This window comes from Engystomops pustulosus, chromosome 3, assembly GCF_040894005.1.
Source record: "Engystomops pustulosus chromosome 3, aEngPut4.maternal, whole genome shotgun sequence".
Classification (NCBI taxonomy): Eukaryota; Metazoa; Chordata; class Amphibia; order Anura; family Leptodactylidae; genus Engystomops; species Engystomops pustulosus.
Window position 1 is genome coordinate 55731639 of NC_092413.1, and position 27782 is coordinate 55759420.

Here is a 27782-nt window from a genome sequence, read left to right on the forward strand (position 1 = left end):
GACCCATAAAGATGGACCTTGATAGAGATTAAAACTGTCTTGGAATAGGGTTACTTCTTTGCACTGTATACATTTCTATATAAGGGAGATTTAAGAACTAGTCATTCTAGGGACAGCTTCCTTAACAGATGATTGAAGATTTGACATCTGACCCAAGCCTTTAGCTAAAAACACACACTGGATTCTGCAAATGCGCCCCAGTCCCAGCCCACTTGACATGAGTGTGGCATAGTGGTGTACAGCCAGGAATTGGCAATCTTCTTATAATGTTATTTATGGCCTCCTTCCTGCTAAAATTATGCTAATGAGTCAGAAGGGCTCATGGGAGTGGTACCAGAGCCCTTCAATGCTGTAGCTTCATAGGCTGTTTCCCTGTCCCCCCTCCCTGCCTGATGTAATCTCACTGCTGCAGAGGAAGTTTCAGCATGCAGTGGGAGGGGGAAGTGTGCTGTTCAGGCATTAGCATCATTTTAAAGTTCATTTTCAAAGGAAGTAGGCCATAGATGACAAATATAAAAGAAGATTGCGACACGGTGGCCGAGTGAATAGCACTTCTGCCTTGCAGCACTGGGGTCCTGGGTTCAAATCCCACCCAGGTGGGATTTGCGTGTTTGCGTGGCTTTCCTCCGGGTCCTCCCACACTCCAAAACATACTGTTAGATTGTGACCCCCATGGGGACAGGGACTGATTTGTCATGCTTTGTGCAGCGCTGCGTAATCTGTGTGCACTATATAAATAAAGGAATTATTATAATTATTAACACAGTCACTGTGCTTGTATCTATGAGTAAGTGCCGCTGGTTTATCATGTTACTATACATTCTAATATTGATTGGTGACATGATTATCAGCTTTCCAAGACATACAGATTGCAGCTAATGGGAGAGATGTGTGTCCTAAAACACTAATAATATGTGGATATACTGTAATATGTCCCTCTCGAATACGGCAGAGCAGCTATCACAGCCAGACATGTCCTCTGCATGTTGTTCTATGAGCCACAACTACTTCACCGCTTAGTTACAAACTTTTCTAGCTGTGATTTATTTATCTGCAATTCTGCACATTGCACTGGGGATTGTGTATTTGCTTAACTGCCAGCATAACCCCCCCCCCCCCCCCCCCCCCCAGTAATGCTGGATGACTCCCATGCATGTGAATCCAGACTGATTACTGGCTGACACAGATTTACATAATGTTTTCTTTCTCTGTAAATGGTAAATAAGGATTAACAACTCTCAAAGGATCATAAAGCTGTTTTGTTGAAATCTGAAAAATGGCTGGCTGCGGAGGGCTGTATAAAAGATGGATTGGCTCTGCTTGTTATATGAAGACGGCAACAGAAAATCTATACATTTCCAGCATTTGGGTTGGAAACATTTTTCATGTATCTTGTACTCGTATGTATTTCCCATGCTGCAAAGTAATTCTAGTTTATTTTGTTAATCTGCCACAATATTGTAAAAAATTTCAAAGATGGAATCTATAGTATGAAATATAACACACTGTGAACAGAGGTCAGAATGTTACCCAATAGATTGGCGCCAAAGAATTTGTATTACTTACGTTCTTGAAGGCTGTAAGGATCAGGGTGTATTAAATAGTCTCGAAATTCAAGAGCATCTTCTCCGTAAGGTCTCCGAAATCCTGGCTCTTTGAGGTTGCAAAGTAATGCATGGTCCTCTGCACAGAAAAATAGTAATTATGTAACCACAAGTTTAATATGACATTATTTTAAAAGTGAATATTGTTATGCATTATTAGTATTAATATGAAGTTTGGGTCAGATAGACACACAGCACTACTGTAACAGAAAAGAATAAAAATACACCAAAGCCAAAATACACCAAAAAAAATGGAAAGTCGTCACACAAACTCTACACATGGTAATGCCGTGTTCATAACAACACATACAATAAAACTATATAGTTATTAAACCTGCAAGAGGAACCCCATAAAAAAACAACAATAAAAAGTTATTTTTAAAAAAAGCTCTCTTGACAAAAAAATAGAAGTGCTATTCCTTTTGGAAGACGACAATGAAAACATTTTCCCCCCACACTGGGGCACATTTACTAAGAATGGGGGAAACTGTACTAAAAGTGCTGGTTGTGACAGATTCATTAAGAACATGCGCTACATATCATCCTGGCGCTTTCCTGCACTGGTCCGACAGAGTTCACCAACTTTTTTGGGGTGCACTATTAACATAGGGCGTGTGACAGACTTTGTATGTTAAATCTGGTGCATGGTTGGACTGAGTGCTGGAACATCCCCTAAAAGGGTCGCATGTGACACATTTGAGGTGCAGACACTTCTTAAATACCTGAGCAGGCAGTTTACACCTAAAAGAATGTGTAAAGTCCGACATAAAACTAGCGCAAAGCCCTTAGTAAATTTGCCCCATTATGCAAAACTTGTAAAACTTAAAAAAAAAGTATAGAACTATGGTAATTGTACTGAAACATAGAATAAAGTTAACATGTTTACTAGGCGTTTATTAGGCTATATGGTAAACACCAAAAAAACCCACACATTTACAGTATTGATTTTTTTCCTATCCCTCAAACAAAATTAAGGTTTTCATAAATAGCTCAAAGCCACCACTAAAAATGCATCTCTTTCCACAAAAAATTAATGGAAAAACAAATATTCTATAGGTTACTAAAACCGTTACATCCTGTAGGACAAAAGTGCCTAGTGCATGGTCCTCCTTCCCCCATACCCCAACCAACAACTACATGTTCAGTATCTCTGCATAAATTGCATAACAAATTTTGTGACTGTGTAAATTTTTGGGCTAAATGAACACATTACTGACAAAATTTAGAGCATTTTAAATTTCAAATCCATTTTATTTTAGTTACTATGAAGCTCTCAAAAAATTAACACGCTTTCTAAAAAACTGTTTTTAACAGTTTGAGGAGTTCATATTTTAAAAAAGGGTCATTTAAAACAAAAATGATCCACCCCAAAAATTCAGAAATGTCCTTAAAATTACGGAAAAGGCCTGTTTGATTTGTAAGCTGTCAAACATCATTATAAAGTATAAAGATTTTTTTAAATGATGATCAGCTTCAATTAAGTGCTGGACTTGACCTGTGGGAGGCTGTAGATGTTGTATGTTTGGACTTTTCCAAAGCAGTTGATATAGTGCCATATAATAGGTCGGTACATAAAATGAGAATATGTGTATTTGAGTTAGAAATGGGTTTTGTCATCAATAATGACATTAAAAGGGTTTTCAAATGAACGAAAGTTAGGCCCTATCCACGCATAGGGCCTAACTTGCAGTCCAGCGTGAGTCTCAGTGCGGAGACCCCCACAGATCACAAAAAAGAGGGGGTCCAACAGAGACCCACACTGATCAGTAACTTAGGCCCTATCCCATGGATAGGGCCTAACTTTTGTGTGTGGGAAAACCCCTTTAATTGGCTAAAAGTCATTAATGGCAAATTCTCAGATTGGGTTGAAGTTACCAGTGGGGTACCACATGGGTCAGTATTCGACACCCTTCTTTTTAATATTTATACTAATAACCTCATGGAAGGTTGACAAAGCAGAGTTTCAATATTTTCCGATTATACTAAGCTCTGTAAAGTAATTAATACTGAGTGTGATTCGTGGAAGCTGGAGGACTGAGTGGAGAAATGGTTTATGAGGTTTAACCCCTTAAGGACGGAGGGTTTTTCGGCTAATTTCTCGCTCTCCAACTTCAAAAATCCATAACTTTTTCATTTTTACGTGTACAGACCTGTGTGAGGGCTTATTTTGTGCGTAACAAATTTTACTTTCCCGTAATGTTATTTATTTTAACATACCGTGTACTGCGAAGCTGAAAAAAAATTCCAAATGTGGGAAAATTGAAAAAAAACCGCACGTGCGTCACGTTCTTGTGGGCTCAGTTTTTACGACTTTCACTCTTCGCTCCAAATAACACGCCTACTTTATTCTTTGGTTCGGTGCGATCGCGGTGATACCAAATTTATATAGGTTTTATTGTGTTTTAATACATTTTCAAAAATTAAACGAATGTGTACAAAAAAGAAAAAAAAATTTTTGCCATCTTCTGACGCTAATAACTTTTTCATACTTTGGCGCACGGAAATGTGTGAGGGGTCATTTTTTGCGAAATGAGGCGACGTTTTCATTGCTACCATTTTGAGGTCTGTGCGACATTTTGATCATTTTTTATTTCATTTTTTATGTTATGTAAAAAGGTGTAAAAGTCGCATTTCGGACATTTGGGCGCCATTTCCCGCCTCTAGGGAAAGGGGGGTGATTTGAACTTTTAATATTTTATTAATTTTTTTTATTTTTTAAACTTTTTTTTTTCTTTTTTTTTTCACTATCTTTTAGACCATCTAGGGTACAATAACCCTAGATGATCAGATCGCTCCTACCATATACTGCAATACTACAGTATTGCAATATATGGCGTTTTTGCAGGTCATACATTACAATGAGCCACTGGCTCATTGTAACGAACCTGCATAAACCATGTAGCCTCGTGTCAAAAGAAGACCCGAGGCTACCATGGTAACCGATCGCCGCCCCCCCGATGACGTTCGGGGGCGTGGCGATCGAAAAAAAGATGGCGTAGAGCTACGGCGCAGAGCGTTAAGGGGTTAAAGGGAACTTGTGACCAGGGACTTCATTTTAACTAAAGACAGGTTGCAAAAGCCCATTACAACTGCATTGCAAATATCCCTTTTTGCTTTCTCTAGGCATTTGCATTGCAATATGATTGTGTCTTATAACTTACCTTGCACCCTGACAGAGTCCTCTGTGTAGTCCTAGGCTTTGGTTTTGATGCATTTTAAAAAACAACAAGTGACTTGCCTGTGCTGTAGATTGCTCAGCTCCTGGCCCCCACCTTTGTACTCTTGTACAGCTCCTCCCTCACTGATGTCAGCACCAAGCTGTGAGCTCTGTGAAGGAGCAGGAGGGAGAAGCTGTACAGGAGCACAACGGTGGGGGCTGAGAGCTGAGCAGTCTGCAGCACAATATCACACAATTATATTTAATGCAAATACTTAGAGAAAGCAGAAAGGCATACTTGTAGTGCAGCTGTAATGAGCTTCTGTAACCTATCTTTAGTGTAAATGAGGTCCCTGGTGACATGTTTCCTTTAAATGTAGATAGACGTAAAGTTACACATTTAGGCCTTGGAAACACAAATGATAATTATGTTGTAAACAGTCAATTACTTGGTAAAAGTCATAGAAAACGACTTGGGGGTATTGGTGGATGGTAAACCAAATTTTAGTGAACAGAGCCAGGTAGCTTCTAAAAAGGCATATAAAATTATACGATGCATCAAAAGAGGAATAGATTCTCATGATAAGGACATCATTTTGCTTGTATACAAATCAATGGTCAGACCGCACATAGTATGTTGTGTACAATTTTGGGCACCAGTGTATAAAATGGACATAGTAAAACTTGGAACGGCTGCTGAAAAGAGCAACCAAGCTTATTAACGGAGTGGGTGGACCAGAACACAACGACAAATCTTGGGGTTATTCAATTTAGAAAAAAGACTGCTAAGAGAGACCTCTTTAGTACAGAGATCAAAAGATCTAGGCCTGTGGCCAAGAAAGAGGACATCCTCTACGCCCAGAGGAGAGCCGGTTATACCATCATTATCTTCAGGGATTCTTTACTGTAAGAGCAGTGAGACTATGGAACTCCCTGCTGCAGGAGGTTGTTATGGTGGATACTTTGTATATGTTCTCGTTTACTCTTATAGTTTGGAATTGATGGACCTGTGTCTTTTTCCGCCCTTGTATACTACCATACTATGATATAAATATAAAGCAGATATACATGAAATGTGAGTTAAACTGATTTGGGTGGTAAAACTATTTGTCTGGAAAGGAGATAATTCAGAATTTAAAAAAATTGCTAATATTTTAACATTTTCTTTAAAACATATCAACAAAAATTACCACTTACATGAAGTACGAGTCAATCTCAAAATCACTTTGGTAAGTTAACTGTTCAAAAGTGACACATATAAATCGACACATGTCAGATTACAAAAAATGGCTGCGTCCTGAAGGGGTTAAAGGCAACTATGATACAAATGATTACATTTTAGTGTATACAAGGTGGGGACCCAATCCTGATGTTCCTTAGATGCTTTTTGGTTACACCCCTGGTGAGTCATTTTTCCCAACAACATATTCCCAAATAACAGAATTTAGAATCGTAGCTTAAAATAAGTCTGCATTTAAAAAAAAAAAGTCCCCTGAGCATTTCCCCGGTATGAAGTGAATATTTTAAGTAAATTATGATATCCCCTCAGGCTATATAAGCCATAAAAGAGGGGTTGAGTCATTAAAAAAAAGACTGCGGCACTTCTGACATTCCATAATTTTATTTATGACTTGAGACACATTTATCAGTTCTAACACACAAGTAATGTCTGGAGAAAACAAGCAATACTTCCATGTTGTGTGGAATTAGGGTTTGTTTCACAAGTACTTGCAAGGTGTTTAACTAGTGCTGAGTCACCCAAAACGTTAATTTGATGTGGAAAGCAAATGCAGGAGGTTTGTGGTTTCCATTTGATTACATTTTGTACAACTAGTTGCCAACAGGTCACAGGTGGTTTTGTTACAATGTTGTCAGAGGGCTCATATAAACCATCATGAAAAATAGAAGTTGCTCATGGGACGTTGCACATGGATGAGTTTGGTCCAACAAACTCAGTCTGTGTGTTGTTTAGATTCACTGTCTCAAACCCACTAAGGAACTAAGCTAATATGTTACATCCTGTTAAGCCTATAGCTTAGGCTTCCTGCATACGACTGTAAGAACTGTAAATCTGTGGAACAGCCTGCCTCAGGAGCTGCTCATGGCAGGAACAGCAGAGAGCTTCAAAAAAGGTTGAGATCAAAATAACATTGATGGTTATGTTATATAGAATTGTGACGGACATCTTTTTTCAACCGTATTATCTATGTAACTATAATGACAACAGAAGAAGATTGCCTCAGCCGCAAACATGGTCCGGAATAGGGCTTGCTCTATCTTTTGCTACTCGGGCAGTCGGCCATTCACAGGGCCATGTTATTCAAAGCCGTGGGCATTAGCCCATAAAAGCAAATGTGGAGATGTGGTAGCCACTGAGAAAATAGCTAGCACATGTCTCCAGTTCATGTTAGAGTGCCTGAGCTCTTAGTTTTAGTGGTTTATACCCAATAAATATGGCCAACACATGGACCAAACATCTATAAACATGTGCCCTTTATAATAATATTCGGATTATGTTATTACTGTGTAAACCTTTTCTTTGTTCTGACGATGAAAAGAAAGATTCTTCCTTTTCTTGATTATTAAGGTTAGGTTCACATGGTATATACGTACTTTATTTGCAGTGGATTTGCCCCTGCAAATTGTGCTACACAGGACCAGCTGCCATTACTATGTGTATTCTGGTGGTTTATACTACAACCTAATAAGGCTAAATTCACACCAGCATTCGTCAGGTTCTGCTATTAGCAGCTGAAACAATGGCTCTGTAGCCTGCATAATTTTTCTGCTATTTATAATAGTTGGATACTTGAAGATCACTTGAAGTCTATGGGGAAAGGAAGTTGAATAGAAGACCAGTTACTCTCTTTAAACAGAGAGTGTAACAGAAAGCTCCAATGCTGATGTTAAATGGGCCTTAGGTAAATTACAATGTTGATTTCCGGGAACAGACTTAACCTTTATCAATTTTCAAAGTGGAGCCCTAAGCCAGAAAAAAAGCTAAATAAGTGCAGTGCTAAGAATAGTGCAGCATGCGGCACTAGAATCAGAAACAAGGTGGTTCACGGGCCCACTAATGCAGAAATGAACCTAGCCAAACCGATTTAAGCTACCTGTTTAAACCCTGTGCCATTTCAAGAACCAAGATCCTGTTCCTCCCCATTGCGCTTACCAATACTCTACTGTACTCTTATTATTGAATAGGTTCTCGCTTCTTTAAATTGATCATTCATCAATAAAAATGTTTATCTTTAGACATTATGAAGTGGGCAACACTTCATGTAAAAAATTAAAAATGAGCTACTGCAAAACTTCCATAAGCAATGGAAATGGGAATTTACTACACATCTAATTTTAAGGCAACATCTTTGAAAAAGACAATTTATAGCCTGTTCCAGATGGTTGTAACTTTGGTCAGGCAGCCACACATCCTTCCTCATGTCTGGGAGCTGTATCAGCAGGCTCTTGGGAAATGAACCCGTTAGGCGGGGGTCTGACTGGTTCTAGAAACCTCAGGTTTTCTGTTTCAAAATGACTACTGTGTGCTTGTGTCTAAGCAAATACTTTCAGGGTTTTATCTGCACATTTCAGGAAGACAAATTATCGTCCACTGTGGAGACATTACACCCTTGTCTGAAACGTATGATATAAATCTTTCAACCAGATACCATGATTAGGTATTATGGAAACAGTAAATATTACCGATGACTATCAAGCGCTGGACTCTCTCCAGTATATATATATGTATGATCCTTTGCCTTCAAGGTGTAAAAGCTCATTTGAGAGCCAATGCAACCACTTACTGCCATAGAGAAAAAGCATTATCCAACAAAGGCCTCTATAGATCTGGTGGCTCGTAATTACTCTTTGAGGTTATATAATATTGTTACTAACAGTGGCTAATTCTGCAGGAAATAAGAGATTGTGAAATGCTACCCAATATGACAGAAATTCTCTGTAAAATAAATTAAAGGATATTACAAGCAGTTGGGAGATCTTTCAGTGTATAACTGTCTGTGCCTCTGAGTAAATTTTTTTTTCCAATTTTCTTAAAGTCTTACATAAGACACATGTTACTAAGAATGCTGGCCATTGTCCCTTATACTACAAACCCCCCTTCTGCAGAGTACACCATATAAACTATTAAAGAAACTGCACAAACCAGGGAATACTAAAATAGAAGGAATGACTAAAGCAAAAGAGCCAGGGTACTCTATGTATGGTGCAACAGCCCTTTCGCAGCCCCTTTCCCCTTCCCTAAGTCTACCTGGACACAAAAGTGGGCTATACTTGGCAAGATACATTTTTGCGATCTATGTGCAATCAATTTCTGAACTGCATGTCCTCAAAAAGTGTCTGTCTGTCATCCGGTTTCGCAGATCCACATAAAAAATTAAGCGTAGCAAATGATGTCACTAGCTTTTTCCAACCCCTTGAAGGGTCACATGATTGTGTTCAATACCAACTGATCCACAAATACAGACCATATCTTGATGAAACCTATGGGAAGCCCTGAGCCACAAACACGGGCAAGAATAGGACTTGATCTAAGTTTTCTATGGCCTCCTCAATGAAAAACACATTCATTTGTATGGGTCCATTGAAATTAATGTGTCAGTGTGTCATCCACAAATGGATAGCATATGACCAAGGAGCATGTTCATGTGTATGTAGCCTAACACTGGGTCAGAACTGTAACAACTCTCTTGATTGTCTGGTTATCTCCAGTGCTTGTTTCCTTTCCAAAGCTCACATGATCACATTGGAAACATACTTAGCGATGCTAACTTCTAGCACTAGGATCCGGTGCATCAGGGGTAAAATCTGTATGAAGTCTCTCTTTGGGTACTTGATTTTCTACCATATTCTATATAGAAGGTAAATTAGGTTTCATACAATAATGATCAGTATATTACCTGAGCCTTCCATGGGACACAGTGCGCACTGCATTCCCCATGCTACTCCATATAAACAGCAGCATTCTGTATAAGTAGTTTGCCTTCCCAATAGAGGCCGACTGCACACATAGTCTTCACTAAGGTTTTCCCAGCACAAATCTTGGTATACATCTGTTTCTTCTGTGGGTTCTGAAATATTCATAAAATGTACAAAAGATAAAGACAAATGTAAAAAGAAAGAAAAAATTTCTTAGTAAAAATTATAGTGTTGTGCAGACTGTAACGAAGCAGCTCCTGGAGAACTCCTTCATATGTTTTTCGATAAAAAATCTTATCCATCAGTCTTTTTAGCTTTATATTCTCTTCAATCACATTATTCATAGAATAAGGATTTTTGTTGGTCTTTCACATGCTTTGCAGAGGAGACAATTTACTTTGTTGTACATTAGGCAAAGAGTCAATCTTTAATTTTATCCCATTGGTTCTGAATCCAGTCTTGGGATTTCTAATCATTTTTATTTTTTGCATCTCTACATTCAAAATAACCCTAAAAATCTTAATGTACCCACCAATGAAGTTCTAAGCTTAGACAAGATGTCTAAGGTACCATTTTTAGGTTTGTTGAGAATGTGGGATTGTGTAAAGTTTGACCACAAGATAACAAATCCTACTGTTTTTGTTCCATTAAATTTAGTTTGTTCTTTCTCAAACAAAATCAGTTATCATCCTATATCTATACTCTGTTCTGTTACTTACCCACTAAGTCGTGTGGCCGAATACATCTTTTTCCTGTGGAATCCAGAACCATGGGATGGGTGCAGAAACAGCTGTATGAGCCATCCGTGTTTATACATTCACCATCAATGCAACTGCTGGGGTCATCACATTCATTATTATCTAAAGGTTAACAGAGAAGACGGAGTGGTCAGAACTTGTTAGTACTTATCCATATAAGCACCTTTGAGCTTTAATGCGGGACTACTTCCAGGCCGTCCGTTCTATTGCTAAGCCCACAGTAAATCAGCAGCTGTGCAAACCAGCTGTATGTGAACACTCAGTAAATAATTAGAAGCCATGAAATTGAATATAGTTATGTTGGGAAGAAAAGCCAGAACTTTCCTTTGTTGTGGCTTGAAGCATTATTTCCTTTTCTCTGATACTTTGCTGGTTCTATGTGTGTTCTGCTTATCCAGCAGAACAATTTGTGAGGGCTACAGTGGGATTTGCATGTGGTATTAAACTTGAAGACAGAAGAAGGTGATTTTGTAGAGAAAGTGTTGGATCAGGTTACAAAAAGTAGCTGGATAATCACCCTTCATAGGAAAGATGCCCACAAAGGACCTGCAACTGAACCTTACTACAGCCAACATATCTGTATTACCGGTAAGAGTAAAATAGCTCACAGATTTCAGAATTTAAGTCTTCAAAAGTTTGAAACATAATAGGGTTCTTTCACTTGGTGCTAGTGGCCAATTGAGGGAGGCGCAGGGACAAGCAAGTTTTTTTTAAAATAAAAAAAGTTGCCCATGAGACCAGACTGAGGGAGGGGAGGTTATCTATTATATTACTGTATTATCATATAAAGTGAAGCTAGAACCTGGAAGGTGGTGAAACACGGATTTCTCCATGTGTTCTGCCACCGGAGGACAAGCACAAAGAAGGGCACAACCCTAATGTGATACCGTAATTTTCAACTGCAAATCCTGAATAATACGGTAAAACTCTCACCTAATCCCAGGTCAAGGGAGAAACTGTGTGATCCCGTATGGAAGGAAGATGCTCCAGCAGCCTTGATAAACAGCATCAGAGCAGCTCCAGTACAGAGCTGAAAGACGTCGCAACAATAAAGCTCTTTTCTTGGGACAAGGCTTTTGACATAATTTGATTTAACCTGAGCGCCGCTCCACCATCATCTTCCTTCCATACGGGATCACCCAGTTTCTCCTTCGACAATGTATTATAATATAGTATATATTATAATCCTTAGGAGGGACACACACAGGATATTTTATATGTAGGGGATAGTTTGGTCAGATGTGATGTGAGGGGTATATATTATCTAGAAGCACAGTGTGGGCGCAGTGAGGCTATTTGCACCACGGAACACATAGATGCCACTAATTTCCGTGTCAGCATGTGTAGTCAGTCAGGCACAGAGGGGGAGATTTATCATTAGGTAGGATTTTGCGCAGATGTGATAGACTGGCAGGTTTCCAACAGTCGGATTTATAGCACCTGTGACCTGTGTGACATCACATTCCAGAGACAGTTTTCTATCCACTGCAACTAAACATAGAAGCCTCCTATAGAATGACACTAAGCAGAGACCTAGAAAACCAGGATGTCCGTAGTCCGTGGCACTTGGCAATTTCTGTAGGCTCAATAGAGATTAATGGAGCGCGGCCGTCTGCTCCACTAAGTCTGACGGAGCGACCAGGGGTCAGACGTAGGTACGTGGGACCCCATCGGACCCCTCGTTTTCGTGATCTGTGGGGGTCTCAGCACTGAGCAAGGACCTATCCCGTGGGAAAACCCCCTTAACACCATGTGCCGTCTGGGTTGAGGAAGAGCCCCTACTTCGAACTCCTGTATAGAAAAATCTATTGGTGTTTGGAAATGGTTGTGAACGCTTCAGTGCATTCTGGCTTAATTAATTAATATGCCTAAATGTCATGTGAAATTAAACTACCGATATAAATGACCTATATTATAATATCCTATAGTACATAGTATTAACAGCAAAAAGATAGACTATATAATATAAAACCTTTAGATATGCCATCATTGGTGGTTAGACATGCTGACATTATACTACTTACCAAAACATTGAAACTTCACAGGATCATAATATGTGCCTTGTTTGCAGTAACACTCAAAGCTCGCCTCTGTGTTTAAGCAGAAGCCGTTTTTACAGATTTCACTTCCAAACAACATGCACTCATCAGCATCTACAAAAAAAAGACAAACGGATAAAGTCACGATAAGCCACAAAAACTGCACAAAAGATTCTATGCAATTTGTAAAATTTTCTGTCTTGCCTAAACTCATATCAAACTTCTGTACATATACAATCTGTGTAGAAAACACCACTCACCTTGGTAGGTCAGGCCATTTCCTTCATAAAGGGATTCCTTGGATGGGATATAACCTTTGCCATCAGGGCACAACAGTGCATACTCATCTAAGAGAAACCGTAACAAAATGCAGGTGATTCTTGCACCATCAGAATGAAGCATCTCACAACAGATCAATGTACAACAAAGTAATTCATTAGGCCAACACTATTCACAATATTAAGAACTATATGCAACTGGACAGTACAAGTGCCTTTATGGTATCAGTAAAAGAGTTATTGCTACACTGCCTCCCTCATTGTCTCCTTGTTGTCCATCTGTTCCTCACCATCATAAAGGGCCATCTTGCCAGCGAGCAGTATCAGGGGTTGGCTTTGGGGGAAGTACAGGTCCACACTGCTGACCACCATCAACATTGGTGAAATCCCCCTAAATTCTCTACTGTGTCCCCCAGAAAAAAGTGAGATTACAGGGAAGTGTAAGCGAGAAATCAGTTCCTGTGGAAGCCCTTGTGTCCACCTGAGATCTTAACAAGACATTGAATAAGGCTTTGGTGCACCAATAGGTCCAGCCATCCCACAGGTTACAGCACTACTCTCACCCTGTAGCTTGTGGCATCGCCGCTACGTGGTGAGCGCTATGTACACAGTGAAGAAAAGCCTAAACACCTACAGACTTTACTACTATTTCCAGCAACATTCTCTCCCCCTCTATGATCTCTGTCACTCTCTTCCTCACCCCAGCACGCTGAAGTAGGACAATACCCAAAGTCTGGCTCTATACTTACCAGATCCTATGACCGGACATGGAAACATCTCGCAGGTATCACCCCAAGCAGCACCCAAGGTACAGCAGCATTCTTGCTTACTAACATTTACAGTCAGTACGTTCTCGCAGAAATTTACATTGTTGAGATTATAGTAGCACTGTTTTACCTCTTCATCATAATGATCTGCAAATAAAGAAACATTCATTCAATACAGAACAATTTTTTCATTGTTTTTGTTGTAGATGGGATTACCTGAACACTCTTCTTATGTTTACTTTGACCATATGTTATGACATTTACATATAGCGGTAGATTTATTCTATGTACAACACCCAAAATCAAATTTATGAAGGGATTTAGACACCTTTACAACTAGCAGGACAAAAATAGGGGAGGTAAAAAGTGCTAATGTGCACCGTTTTTAGACACGAATTAAGCCAATTAATAGGAGGTGTAAAGTGAGACTGGACAGTCTTATACTACACCAAATTTTTCATACAGCATCAGATACAGTATAAGACTGTCCAGTTTAAGGCCCCTTTCACACATATATATGGTACGCCCAAGCTGGCACCCTGGAATAGCATACATTTGTCTGGAGAAATTCTGCTGGAACGCACGTGTATGTGCTCAACTTCTATGGCTCCTGTATAGTAGCTGCCATTCATGTGGCTACGCCCGCCATATACTATAGTGTGAAAGGGGCTTATCTAGTGTCTTACCCGACAACACATTTGATAAACCTGCCCCATAGTCTCATTATGCAAAGGATGGGCGTGTACAGCTCATGGAGTGTCCATGTACTTTGTAGGCAGGAAACAATGAGAAAATATATAATAATTTGGTTCAGTAAGATTTCGAAATATTGTTTCAGAACTGTATGCTAAAAAATACTATTCTGGTAAATTTGTGACCCCAAAAATATACTTGTTCTGTTCTGCAGATGTTTTTCACACAACTACTGACTTTAACAAATGTAGTCTACATCCAGGTGGCAGAAGACTGTAGTAACTGGCCCGGTATGTAACTAGGTGTAGCCAGTGTTACCCATTATGCACCCTTTTGCTTTTCTTTTACTTGAAGACTTAATCTAAGTGAAATATTTGATAAGGAACAGAACCTCATCATAACACTGGCAGGGAAAACATTTTTCTTGAACAGATCCCATGACTAGCTTTTGAGGAATTAGTGGCCAAGTTAGTATTACAGTGCATTTTTCTAAAACATTATTTTTCATACTTTAATGTCCACTGGGACAAGTGTATAGTGTTTGCCAGCAAACACAGATGGAGGAGAAGAAATGCTTCTATTGTTGCTAATGTACTGGTGGTTATAAATCCAGATTTATTACAGTAATTCAATTATTTGCTTTGGTTTGTTCTTTTGATTATTGATATACAGATCATCACGATATGGATCTCACTGGTAAAACATTTGTTTTTTAGCTTTTTCCACTAGTTCACATCTCTGTTCAGTATTTCTGTTACTTTATTTCAAAATGAAAGACAATATTGTAAATCAAATACTGAAAGTAAATGGAATCCTTCAGTTTCTATCAGTCCCCATAGTTGCATGTTGTAGGGTTCTCTTGTTTACCATCAGTAATTGGTTGTTGGAGATGTGAACTGAGCTTCTATAACCTCTATAAACAGTCACACCACATGTAAGTAAAATAAAGCAGAAGAGCGTGGATTTAGCAATCAATTTACAGAACCAAGGATAAATAATACATTGGACTGGTTTCACACAAACCAAAAAAGAAATGAACCATTGTACATACATATATTGTTCCATGTCTGAACCTTGTGTCATTCATTGTAAAAGGGCAGCACACTCATGGGGGCACATTTACTAAGGGTTTTGCCCCAGTTTTCTGTCAGACTTTGCACATTCTTTTAGGTGTAAACTGCATGCACAGGTATTTAAGAAGTGTCCATGCCACAAATGATTTGCATGCGACCGTTTTGTGGCGCAGCTGCACTAGGCACCATGCGACACAAATTAATAAATTTGTCGCACCCAGCATTATACACGGGCAGAACACTTTTAGGGCAGTTTCCAACATTCTCAGTAAATCTGCCTCATGATGTTTGATTGAAGTCCATTTCCCTTGAAGCTCCTTAGAATCGTATGGGAAGCACCGGCAACTACTTTGTGTATGGCTCCATTGTAATAATGGATGGGTAGAAAAATCATGTCATGCCCTCACAATATATTGTCAAGTGTCACCCTATTATTGATTGACTTTGTAAATAAAGGGAAGGGGGAAAGTACAAACATAAAGATAAGATAAACATCCAAAGTAGGGGGGGGGGCAAAAAATTAACTTCATTAAGTAAAACTACTTCTCTGTGCCTTTATTCTACCACTTCTTTGTTCTGCAGGGAGCTGGTCATATGCCACAGAGACATAAAGACAAGGGGCTAATGATTAAATCTTTCCATTCCTAGAGTATATTTCACTTTAGCTCTCTATGGAGAACTGTCTATAAAAGTCATTATAAACATCTTTAGGTTTCCTTATCTATCAGTTGTCAGTGGTGCACAGGCCAGAAAATGGATCATCACAAATTGGTTAAACACCGAAAAAATGCAGAGGATGAACACATGTCTTCAGTAAAGTATTACAGAATTATTATCTTTACCTACACTATTAATTTATGCAATTTTGTTAAAAGTCAAGTCACACTTTACCTACATTGATCAGGATATGACATATTTAGTGTGATTGCTTAGATCAAAATATCTGTATATGCACTATATGGATAATAAAAGAAGAGCACAGATAATTGATCTTCTAGCGGTAATACCGCAAGCTTTTTTGTGTCCAATCTAATAAGCAGAAGAGCTGAATATTATATTGCTGATGGAACTGGAGGAAACTGGAGAAAGATCCAGGATTTTACAAGGTTTTGTGGATGTGTAATGAGTGAAAAATAATGAAATCTACTTTGTAAAGTGAGTCACATAGCTAAAGTAACAGAGGAATTTAATAAAATTGGAAAGCAAATCCGAATTCACACCGCAGAAATGTGAGAAAACAATAATAAAATATATATCAACATAAAAACTGGAAGTGCGGGCTCTACTTCAATGAGTTCTAAGTAGTGAGAATTTTAATTCTATATCAAAACATAATGCAGAAATACCAAATACCACAAGACAGTATATGGTACTTAAGGCGAAAAAACCTTTGTGGAATCCATCCTGAAAAGCAATTTGCTGACTGGGGTAATTTTTCATTATAGAAGAAATCATTGTGTTGTTCATGTTATACAGTTACACTGTAGATTATCAATCACATTGACAGGGGCGAGCCTTTACACAACATAACTTGGGTTGTAAAATACATCACCTATTCCGATTTGATTTATTGGCTAAGATGACTTGGGCAAAAAAAGTCTCTTGTTTCTAATTGCGTCTTATACCATAGTCTGGTGGATTCCAAGAAAACAAGGATGTAATTATTCCAGACGGGTACATTATATGTGTGTCAACTATGTAACTATTTTGTCAACCCAGATAAAGGTTAGAAGGTGCGATTGTACCCTGTGTAAAATAAATATAGTTTCTGATTTGTTTGCCCTATTGCCTAGTTCTTTGATACCAAGATGTCTATATTAGATTTCCTTGTTCTTGTATTCCCTTCTTAACTATTCATGACTTATCCACTGGATATATCTTGAATAGAAGATAGTTGAAGGTGCCACATCTGGGACTACCACCTATCTCAGGAACAGAGGTCTGCTTACCTCCTTCCCAATGCGGGGCTGAATGAAGAGAGCCCCATTCATGCGTAGCCACTCTCCATTCAGCTCTACGGGAGCGCTCCCATAGTGTTGAATGGAGAGTGTAATACTCGACACTTTCTCCATTCAGACCGGCGATGGGAAAGCGGTCAGCAGACCAGAAGTGGGACCCACATCCATCATCTATTCCTGACATTTAAATTATTTTGAACTTTTCTGTTTTTAATTGAAGCAGAGCCAGTTTCCTTTAATTTTAAAGGTGGTAAAAAATGATTTATTAAATAAATATTAAATATGTAATTCAATGTTCATTTTGTACAAAAAAACACACAAAAAAATCAGATTCTCCTGTGTATACCAATACCAAACACATGTTCTTTTTGGTACTTTTAACCCCCTTAATACCTGTAATGCTCATAGAATGAATGAGCATATATAACTTTTATTCATTGTGTATGAGTTTGCTTTGACTGCTATGTGTAGCTGATTTAACTAACTTTTTGAGACAAATAACTTCTTATTACTTCAGTAGGATTGTACTAAAAGTGTTAGGCTAACCTTTTTTATAAACAAATCACTATACAATAGTGACATCTACAACTAGTAAGTAGTAAACTTGCATATACATCTAAATGCTGGTGTAGAAAGATGCATGAGTATCCCTACTGTTCAAACACACCTATACATTTTAGTAAAAAGTGCATCCAGATGCATTTGTAGGAACATTTCAATACCAAATGGAGTAGTTTCCAAAGCAGCCGACCCAGATCGATTGGACATTTATTGATCATTTTGTGGATTTTCCATTTTGTTTACTAAATGGAATTATCAATCAATATTAAAGGAAACCTGTGACCAGAAGACTATGTTTCAGTGGTGACATATTCCAATAGACACTGTTAAGTGCATTCCATATATGTTATTATCATACCTTAGTTGTCTTTCGTTCATGTGCTGCTGAAGTTTACCTGGCTCCCTGCCAACAGAGCTGAGGTACACAAGTCCCGGGGGATGCAGCATGTCAAAAAGTAACGTTCGTTGTGTAGTTAGCATATAGGCTCCCCTCGGCCCGTGCTCGTCAATATTAAAGTCTCCTCCCTCCCACATCCTCCCTCTGCCCAAGCCTCAATTTATGACTTTGGCTCACTGCACAAGAAACCTTGAGCATGCATGGTGAGGCTTACACCCTCTGCCGCTCAGTCTATTGAGGGAGGCTAGACAGGTAGGTGCTGGAGGTGTGCATACAACGTAGCGAGTTTGTGTATTTCAGCTCTGTCTAGTTACAATGCACAGGGACGGTGAGCATGCATAGAGGTTGTAAGGCTCAGCAAGCAGGCACGGGGTGTCTTGTGTAAAGAGCCAATGTCATTATCTTGATGGTTGGGCTGAGGGATGATGTGGCAGGTGGGAGACTTCAATATTGATGAGGGAAGCCTTTATGCTAATTACACAACAAACATTACTTTTTGAAATGCTGCATCCCCTGGGACTTGAGCAGTACCTGTTGGCAGGGAGCCAGGTAAACTTTAGCAGCGCGTAGTTCACGAACAAAAGACAACTAAGGTATGATAATAACATTTATGGAATGCACATAACAGTGTCTTATGGAATCTGTCACCACTGAAATATAGCCTTGTGGTTACAGGTTCCCTTTAATTCTTGTAATGATGTAAACAGGAATCAGAGGTAGCAGTCGCAATCAGAGGTAACAGTAGCACTGGGGTCCTAATGCGAATACGTTTCTTAAGATGTAAGAAGACACCAGCTACTAGTGCCACTTGGAAGGTGATAGCTCTGTTACATATTAAACATTGGGTCCAGGATCTTCACGTTATATCTTGTGGACCAAAAACAACTAATGAGCTTTGTCCTGTCAGACCTAATTTTATTTCAACGCTTGGCTTTCTTATAACATTCAGCCTTTTCTTCTATACAACAGTATGGTCATACAATACAGTAATTTAGTCACTGTTTGATATGTACAGATGAATTGCTTGGTTAGGAAAGTGCACAAAATGTCTCAAATCATCAACTACAAATTCCTAAAGCAAAGATGATCAACACCCTAATGGAGACCAGACTGTGCAATAATCTGGCAACAGAAGGAGGTGATGGATGAAGCCAAAAGAAACAGACTAGTTTCATTACATGTCCACATTCTATCTGTAGAAAACAGCATTTGCATGAATCGGCACGTGCTTTGGGTTTAGAAGTTCAAAAGGCAACTGGGTTCTCCTCCCAGGGAATACTTAAACACATGTTTCATTTCTGTATTGTAATTAATGTCTTATTAATACCACAGCCATGACAATCTACAAATCATATACTGAGGCTTTTGTACATAATAAACTCTTTAAATTAACATTTTATATAATGAAGTAAGCAGTAATCCCATTCCTGCAACCCAATTTTAACATACTTATTCAGTAGGAGAAGCCTATGTAAAATATGATAGGTTTGGGTAAGTAAATCACACAGAACAGGTGCAAATCATTTTAATATACCTTAACATTCCGTATCATTAAGCAGGAAAGCAACAAACATTGCTTGTAATTGTACTCATAATGTATGTATATATACGTATATATGTATGTATATATGTGTCTCTTGTGAAATATGTAACTGTATTCGTAATGCATAAGCCTATCCCTAACTGTATGTAACAATATGCCTGGCGCCATGTGCAAAACGATTTCCAACCAGGATCAATATAGTTGTATCATATCATATTATATCTCTATGTAGTCTCCAGATCTGGTTGTGGCTTTTTGAATTGGCTCTAACTTTGTTAGCAAGGACATAGTGCCAGTGTCTTAATTATCTTTGTAAGGTTTGGAGGGTTTGAATTCTATTGACCCAAGTAAAACAATAGGACTACTACACATTTTGCAACTGTAGTCCACAAGAGATGTACCAGAGACCAAGAAATATTACACTGTGCGGCAATTGTTGGTACTATAGTTGATAGTTGGCAGCTGTTTATTTTATGTTACAGTAATTCCCCTCATTGTGAACTATATAGTGCTAGCATTTTTGTAATATCATTTATCTGTACTGTATAGTCTATGTACTGTACATTTTCTATGTGTACAGTATGCCGGAATCACCTTTCTTACTGTACAGTGATATTTATGAGATAGATAGATAGATAGATATGAGATGGATGGATGGATAGATATGAGATGGATGGATAGATAGATGACAGGTGATAGATAGATATAGATAGATAATAGGACTTGGATAGATAAATAGGTGACAGCTTCTCACATGTTGCTGATCTTTAGCTACTTCGCTGCTAGTCAGGGACAGGGGCCCCTTTGCAGGACAGCAGAGTAGCATGGAGGGACAGTGCATGGAGTAGAGTACAGGAGGAGGACTGCAGGACAGCAGGGTAGCATGGAGGGACAGTGCATGGAGGAGAGTACACGAGGAAGACTGTAGGACAGCAGGGTAGCATGGAGGGACAGTGAATGGTGGAGAGTACAGGAGGAGGACTGCATCAGGAAAGATCAGAGCTCAGCCTGTTACTTGTGTTATCTCTGCAGCCTCCTGTGTGACCTGACTAATGGTGGAGGAGTGGGCTGCTGTAAGTCATGTTAGGGGAGGACTCCTCTGTGCAGCAGATAATCATGTCTGGCTGCAGTTACCTTGTATCTGCTGCTGGAAGCACATGTGAAGTTGGTAAACAGTGACCATCACAGCACAATCCCTGCCCCTCCTCCTCTCTCACTTCCTATTGGCTGCAGTGTGTCAGCTGATCTCTGTGTGGAGAGGAGCTGTGAGCCCATGGAGTGATCTGTAGTGCAGAGCAGCTGACTTACTCCTTGTGCGCAGACTCGGCCAGATCAGCTGTAGCTCAGGACGAGACACAGCTACCAGCAGGGGGCGCCAGCAACCAGGACAAAAGGAGTTATCTCAGTAAGCCTGCAGATTTTGTAATAAGTGTAAATGGTGAAAGTACTTGTCACAATGCACTGGACCCAATTACAGCCATTTGTTATGGTGACACAACCCCTTTAACCTATGAACAATTGTGACCTGGCAGTCGGATAACCAGTGCACATTTATTAGGAGTCCAACTTTGCGTCGGCTCAATTAATTTTATAGAAAGAATGGGACAGTAAGTTTCAACATAAGAACAATGTATTCTTTGGAATATCCTTTTGATTACTGATGAGGAACAAGTCCAGACACAATGGCAATGGCTCATCATTTGAAGGTTATCTGTTCTCATTAATCTGTAGTAGTCCCCATTCTAATGTTGAAACATCTTGTTTTGTTCTTTCAATAAAATCCATTAGGATACTTATTCTTTTAAAAAGCAGACATTGTGGAGGAGTGAATTTAAATACAGCTGAAAATAATTTTGCTCCCCAATAATATTTCTGTTTTTTCTCCATCCATTATATGCATTTTACAAACTGGAATGGACGTCCAATGTATAGCAGACTGAAATATGTTTTTAGACTTAACAGCTTAGCTCTAAAAGATGTAACTGTCACAGATTAGCCCCTATAATGCATTGTTTCTGGGGACAGAAAATCAGGAATATTCTGGATATAGTTTGATGACTGAATTGAGAAGAAAACATTGTACAAAGTAAAATAAATTACAGGACATTAATAATAAATGCATAAAGTGCAACAGGAAAGTTGTCCTTTAGTTACAGAAGTAAAAGAATTAAATAATGTATATGAGATAATGAACTAACAAAGATGTTGTCCAAAAGAGTGTTTTCCCGTAAAAAAAAGACCCACTGATCTGTGGTTATTCAAGTGGTAAAGCTGCAATGCCCCCCCCCCCCAAACCTGGACAAGTCTTGTGAGAGACGCTTGTAATGCCCAAGAATCCATAGTTTACATGTTCCTAAAATAAATCTGGCTTTACAGCTGAGCTATTGTCCACATTCAGGCTGAAATTTCAATGGATCTATTGCACAAAGTCTTCATTCCACATGAACAATCTAACTCTAACAATTAAGGACGGAGAAATAAACACACCCTGGCATTAGAATCAAAGGGAGGATTTTGCAACATCTAACTACATTTCATGCCATAGAATTACACACTAGCCTACAGTTACCGTAATTGGGCTGAATAGGTGGCTATTGTGTTATTATCTGGCAGGAAGGACGGAGGTGCTGTGTGCAGCATGGGACCAATTTGTCTACTTTTCTTCTTACAACAGATAAGGAGCTTGCAGAAGATCAGGAATATTATCCTTCTTTGCTTGTAATCGTCTGGAGATTTCAGCTCAATAACAGTTATTTATGGTTTTCTCAAATGTACCCAAATAAACTTAAATTTTAAAATCTTGCATTGGGACACTTGCCAGATCCAGTTCCAGTACTGCCTGTGCACCACAGGTCTGCTCTAGGAGCTTGACTACTTATCACAAGTGGCCATGGTCGGGATTTCTGAAGATCTTTTTACATATTGTGAAGTAGATCTCTTGAAGTCTTGTTTTTGTGGTTTTATATAAGGTACAATAAGGCTTTTTTTCACATACGGCATTCTCTGAAAAACCATGTGCAAATTATTTCCTCCACTTTTTATTTGAGAACAGGACTAGTTCTTTTTTTAAATTTACCAATATCACAGTCTTTATTTTTCTACAGCCTGAGATACATAACCTGATCAGTATTTGCTGAAACCTCTGGAAATCTGCTTTAATTTTAGCATGAATTTATAATACAGTATCACTAAGCAAGTCTGTGGAAAAATCTATCCTACCTGGCATGTTGCGGTATTTGCATTGCCCAGTCATTGGGTCATATTCCTGGTTATCATCAGCACACAGGCATAGGAATGAACCATCCACGTTTTCACACCGGGCCTCACCACAGACTCCACTCAGCATTTCACATTCGTTTACATCTGGAAAAGGGAGAATGGTTATTGGGACACATTCCTTGCTACTGACAGTTCTTTCTTTAACCATACGTCCGGTGCCAGCAAAGTCTGCTAAAACAGGCTAGCCCCCTGGTGCACAATTAAATCCTAAAGCTGCTGAAATGAATAAAATAAACAGGAGATTTCCCTTACCATTGAAGCTACAATTGTAGGAAAAAAGCCAACTATGCAGAATGTCTAAAAAAATGTATTTAATGATGTATATATTGTAGACATGAGACTAGACAAGATTCTTCTCCATTATAGAGGACCCATATTTTAAAATCTATTTGAGGAACATTTCTATTGTACTTTTCTAGCTACAAAGGACTGTAAACCTCAATTATAAATCATGTAGCCATACACTACCAATCAATATTGTGTTTAATCTTATCTGAATTTCCATATTTACAATGTGTGTTAATACTGTGTTTCTACAAAAATAAAACAGGGTCTCATATAATTTTTTCTCTGAAACATTGGTCAGGACTTGTTTTCAAGGGATGTCTTATTTTTTCCCATTGTGAATGTCGGACAGCTCTCACTTCCTTGCAGCTCCATCCTCCTCCAATCTCCCCTATAATAATGCATAATATTGTGTTTCTAGGTACCATAAATTGCTAGAGATATCCACAGTGCGAGCTGCATACGAAATATTACACTCCAGTTATATGGCACCTAGAAACACAATCATTGTGTTAAGGATGTTAAAGGGGAGATTTTGTTTAGTTGTTTAGATACAAAAAATATAATTGTTTGTATCTAGGGCTTGTCTATGCAGTAAGATCACCTTTCTATTTTATGACTATGTGAGTCAATGCTGTATGCTGGTGCCATACATAGAGGGATTCTACTAATATGTTGTGGGTTTTACATGCAATTCACCTATGGCATATGAACCCAAGGTGCAGGTTGTCTGTTTTCAGCACCAAGATTTTTTACATTTTAGGGTACAGCCAGGCGGGAATTTCGCAGCCCACACACAAAAACGTAGAACATGTCGCTTTGAACATGGAATAAATCCACTTATCTTATTGCACAATTCTACATCTGGAGTGCTGTTATTACCTTTCTATATACTATTTTTGGAGGACCTGAAGCCAGCCATTAGATTTTAACATTTGTGTAGGAGCTATGGGTGGTGTCATTTTTTGCGACTTTTTATGACGTTTTCAATGCTGCCATTTTTAGGACTTTACTACTTTTTGATCACTTTTTATCGAATTTTTTATATTTTTCAAAATGGCAAAAAATAGCCATTTTCAAATTGTGGTGCAATTTTCTGCTATTACATTTTGATAGATTGGGCATTTTCGGATGCGGCGATTCCTGATGTGTTTATTATTTTCACTGTTTATTCATATTTATATCAGTTCTAGGGAAAGGGGGGTGATTTTAATTTTTATTATAATTTTTTTTTAAACTTTTTTTTATTTTTATTTTGACTATTTTTCAGACTCCCTAGGGTACTTTAACCCTAGGTTGTCTGATCGATCCTATCATATACTGCCATACTACAGTATGGCAATATATGGAGATTTTGCTCCTCATTCATTACAAGGTGTTGATCGGACACATTGTAATGAAAGGGTTAAAACGAGACAGCCTCAGGTCTTCCAAAGAAGACCCGAGGCTGTCATGGCAACGGATCGCCGTATCTCGGATCCTCGGCAAGATGCCAGCGCCCAATTTTTTTGAGCTTTGCCGGCAGCGGCGATCAGCAGGTTAACACCCACGATTGGTGCTAGCACCGACCGAGGGTGTTATCGGTAAGCCTTAAGACTTACCGGCTATGGAGAGGGCTCAGCCAACCTGTGATGTGCTATTACGTCACGGGTCGTTAAAGGGTTTAGACAACTTTCCCCAGTTTAGTACAACTCTATAAAGGTGTAATGTGGAAGATGACAGTTTTACACTGTACCAGAATTTAACATCACAGTGATAAATGTGGCACAGCACAAAGCTAGTGTTGTATGTTTGTTGTATGCACTAGGTCTTATTTTCAGGGGATGTCTTATTTTTACATGAACAAAAATTATCATTGAAATCTAAACAAAGAAACTTCTTTAACATCCTTATAACTCTGCAAACTACGAATTTCATGCTGAATTTCTTGTGACTCCATTTCTGTTAGAATCATTGGTCCCAGTTTAGCATGTTTTACAATGACCCCTTCTTGTCTGGGTAGGTGCTTATTGTGCATTTGCCATACAGTTGTCAGTGATTTTATGCCATGAATTCTTCATCCATGTCACAACCTTTAACAATATGTAAAAGATGTCCTAATTCTAATGTATGGCATGGGATCTGTAGCAACGACCATCGCTAGGCCTTATTTTCAGGGGGGCTTCTAAGCTTGAACAAAATTGTACTGGGTCTTATTTTCAAGGAAACAGGGTAATACATATATAAACAATGCATTATGTTGGAATACAACCATTGGATTATATAAATAACACTACAAAAATGTCACCAAAAATTAATCTTACTATAGTAATTCTAGTACTTCCCGTGATATACGCTGATAATCGTATTTCACATCATTCACATGGTCTACAATAATGTCATGGCTCCATAGTAACCATATAACTGAAAGCTATCATGTTCAGCTTTCTGTGAATAAAGTTCTATTGAGACAATTGACATTTATAGTAATAACAGGAGAGAAATACAGTATTTGATCAGCAAGGACATACAATGAATGTCTTTTACAATTGTTCATAGGTGCAGAGTTTAATATATCTAAAGATGTCGATACCTGTGGATTGATTCCAACTCTAAACATAAGATAGCCTTAAATGTTATCTCTACCTGCACATCAAGTGAAACAAAATAACCAAATGATTTTCCTTTTCTACCATTCACAATATATACATACAATATATATTGAAAACTATGACTGTCCTGGGCTGGTGAGTATCATCATGAGTATGACACATATGGCACAGAGTATTTAGAAGGAGCAATACACACAGATACTGAACTAACTGAAGCTTTGTTCAACACATCTTTATGTGCTTTAACACATCTCTTGGCCAAATCCATTGCTGATATCAGGCAATCTTATAGCAACTCTATGTAGTCTGACTGTAGCTTCCCTGATAAATCCACTGAAAAAAACTGGAACTAAATCACAAGCCCCCTTGTATGTATTGACTCTGATATGACAGAACTTTTTTATGTTTATGTTTACTTTTATTTTGATTCTCTTAATCATAACTGGGTATGTAGCTTTGAATTTTATTGCCCTTATGAATTCATATATTTGAGTACATTTGTCTATTTATAGTAACTTGTGTGATTTTAGTTGTTGTCTATGGTCCGGAAACCACATTGCATCTCAAGATAGAGGCATCCTGTGCAAGGTTGGAAATTGGGTTATACCCCTCAGACAGGGTAAAACAAGGATCCATTTGAGCCATTTTCTTTTACTATCAAATACTTAAACATTACCTGCAAACTTATAGGTTGAGTAGGTTGAGCACATTTCTGTTTTCTTTTTTAATTCCATAAAAAATACTATTTAAATTTGCATAATAATTTACAGTAATTTCTGGTATAAAGTATAGCAAGTAGCAAGAGAAGCAAAACATTTTTATGAGGCCAACCTCTTTATTTTTTCACTCTTAGGGTGCATTCACACACGGTATGCCCGCCATGCATACCATGCATAACGCCGTGTGCTGGAGAGGAGGAGGAGATTACCCCTCCCCCTCCAAAAGAAACAGCGGCACACGGCCGCACACTCGCGAAAAGTTAGAGCAGGTTCTATCTTTTTGTGGTGTATGGCGCGGGACGGTGCCACATACCTCCGCCGGGCCGCCATTGCCACCTATTGGGACTTATATGCGACCACAAATTTGCGGCCACATATATGTCCCCATAGACGGCCGTCTGAATGTACCCTTATCTGGGACTAATATAGACAATAGTAAATGTATTAGTTCAAAACACATATAATTACACACACAGTACACTTGTTACATTTTACTTTGCACTTATAAGGTGCATAAACTTACCCACACAGCCTTGTCCATCCAGTGAATCCTGGTACCCCTGGTAACAGAGGCAACGGTATGAACCATTGGTATTCTCACAAAATCCTTGACTGCACAACGTGCTATTAGTACATTCATCAATATCTGCAAATATGACACAGTACAAGTCAAACAGCGTACAACTACATGCATTGTGCTATCACCTGCATATTCAATGTTACCCAGGGAAGTGCAACTACTAAGTCATACTTAAATATTGTTTATGGAAAATCCCATTTATCAGCTACAGGATCAGTCTACAGGATAGGTAATAACTAGTCTTTGTGAACAGAGTAGTAATGAGCATGAATGACCACCACTCCAAATACTAATATGGTACCTATCGAGATAGCCAAGTAGTGTTGCATCAGTCCCCTGGGAAGTAACTGGACCAGTGGAAATGATTAGTGTTGGCCCCAGGGTCCGACTCCCACTTACTATTATTCACTTATCATTTCTCCTGAGCAGAGGTGATAAATCGAGGAAAACCCCTTCAATATTATTTGTTATTGCTTATTATGATTAGTAAAGAAGTTGTCTCAAGAAAAATTCTTATTATTACCACGCTTGTTGATCCTTCAAAGGCTTTAGTTTATCTAAACAG

The 27782-nt window shown here is 38.6% G+C and overlaps 1 protein-coding gene across 4 annotated transcripts in view; it reads right to left on the bottom strand.

Annotated features, from left to right (window-relative positions):
- The window catches only part of LTBP1 (latent transforming growth factor beta binding protein 1), a 257405-nt gene that overhangs the window by 4593 nt on the left and 225030 nt on the right, over positions 1–27782 (bottom strand). For all 4 annotated transcript variants that reach the window (XM_072140841.1, XM_072140839.1, XM_072140838.1 and 1 more), the window contains 8 exons: positions 27161–27283; positions 22983–23126; positions 13521–13685; positions 12754–12840; positions 12479–12607; positions 10416–10556; positions 9678–9848; positions 1567–1683 (listed from right to left, as the gene is read on the bottom strand). In XM_072140841.1, the coding sequence (XP_071996942.1) occupies positions 1567–1683; positions 9678–9848; positions 10416–10556; positions 12479–12607; positions 12754–12840; positions 13521–13685; positions 22983–23126; positions 27161–27283 (1077 nt within the window). The remainder of the gene's footprint in view (positions 1–1566; positions 1684–9677; positions 9849–10415; positions 10557–12478; positions 12608–12753; positions 12841–13520; positions 13686–22982; positions 23127–27160; positions 27284–27782) is intronic.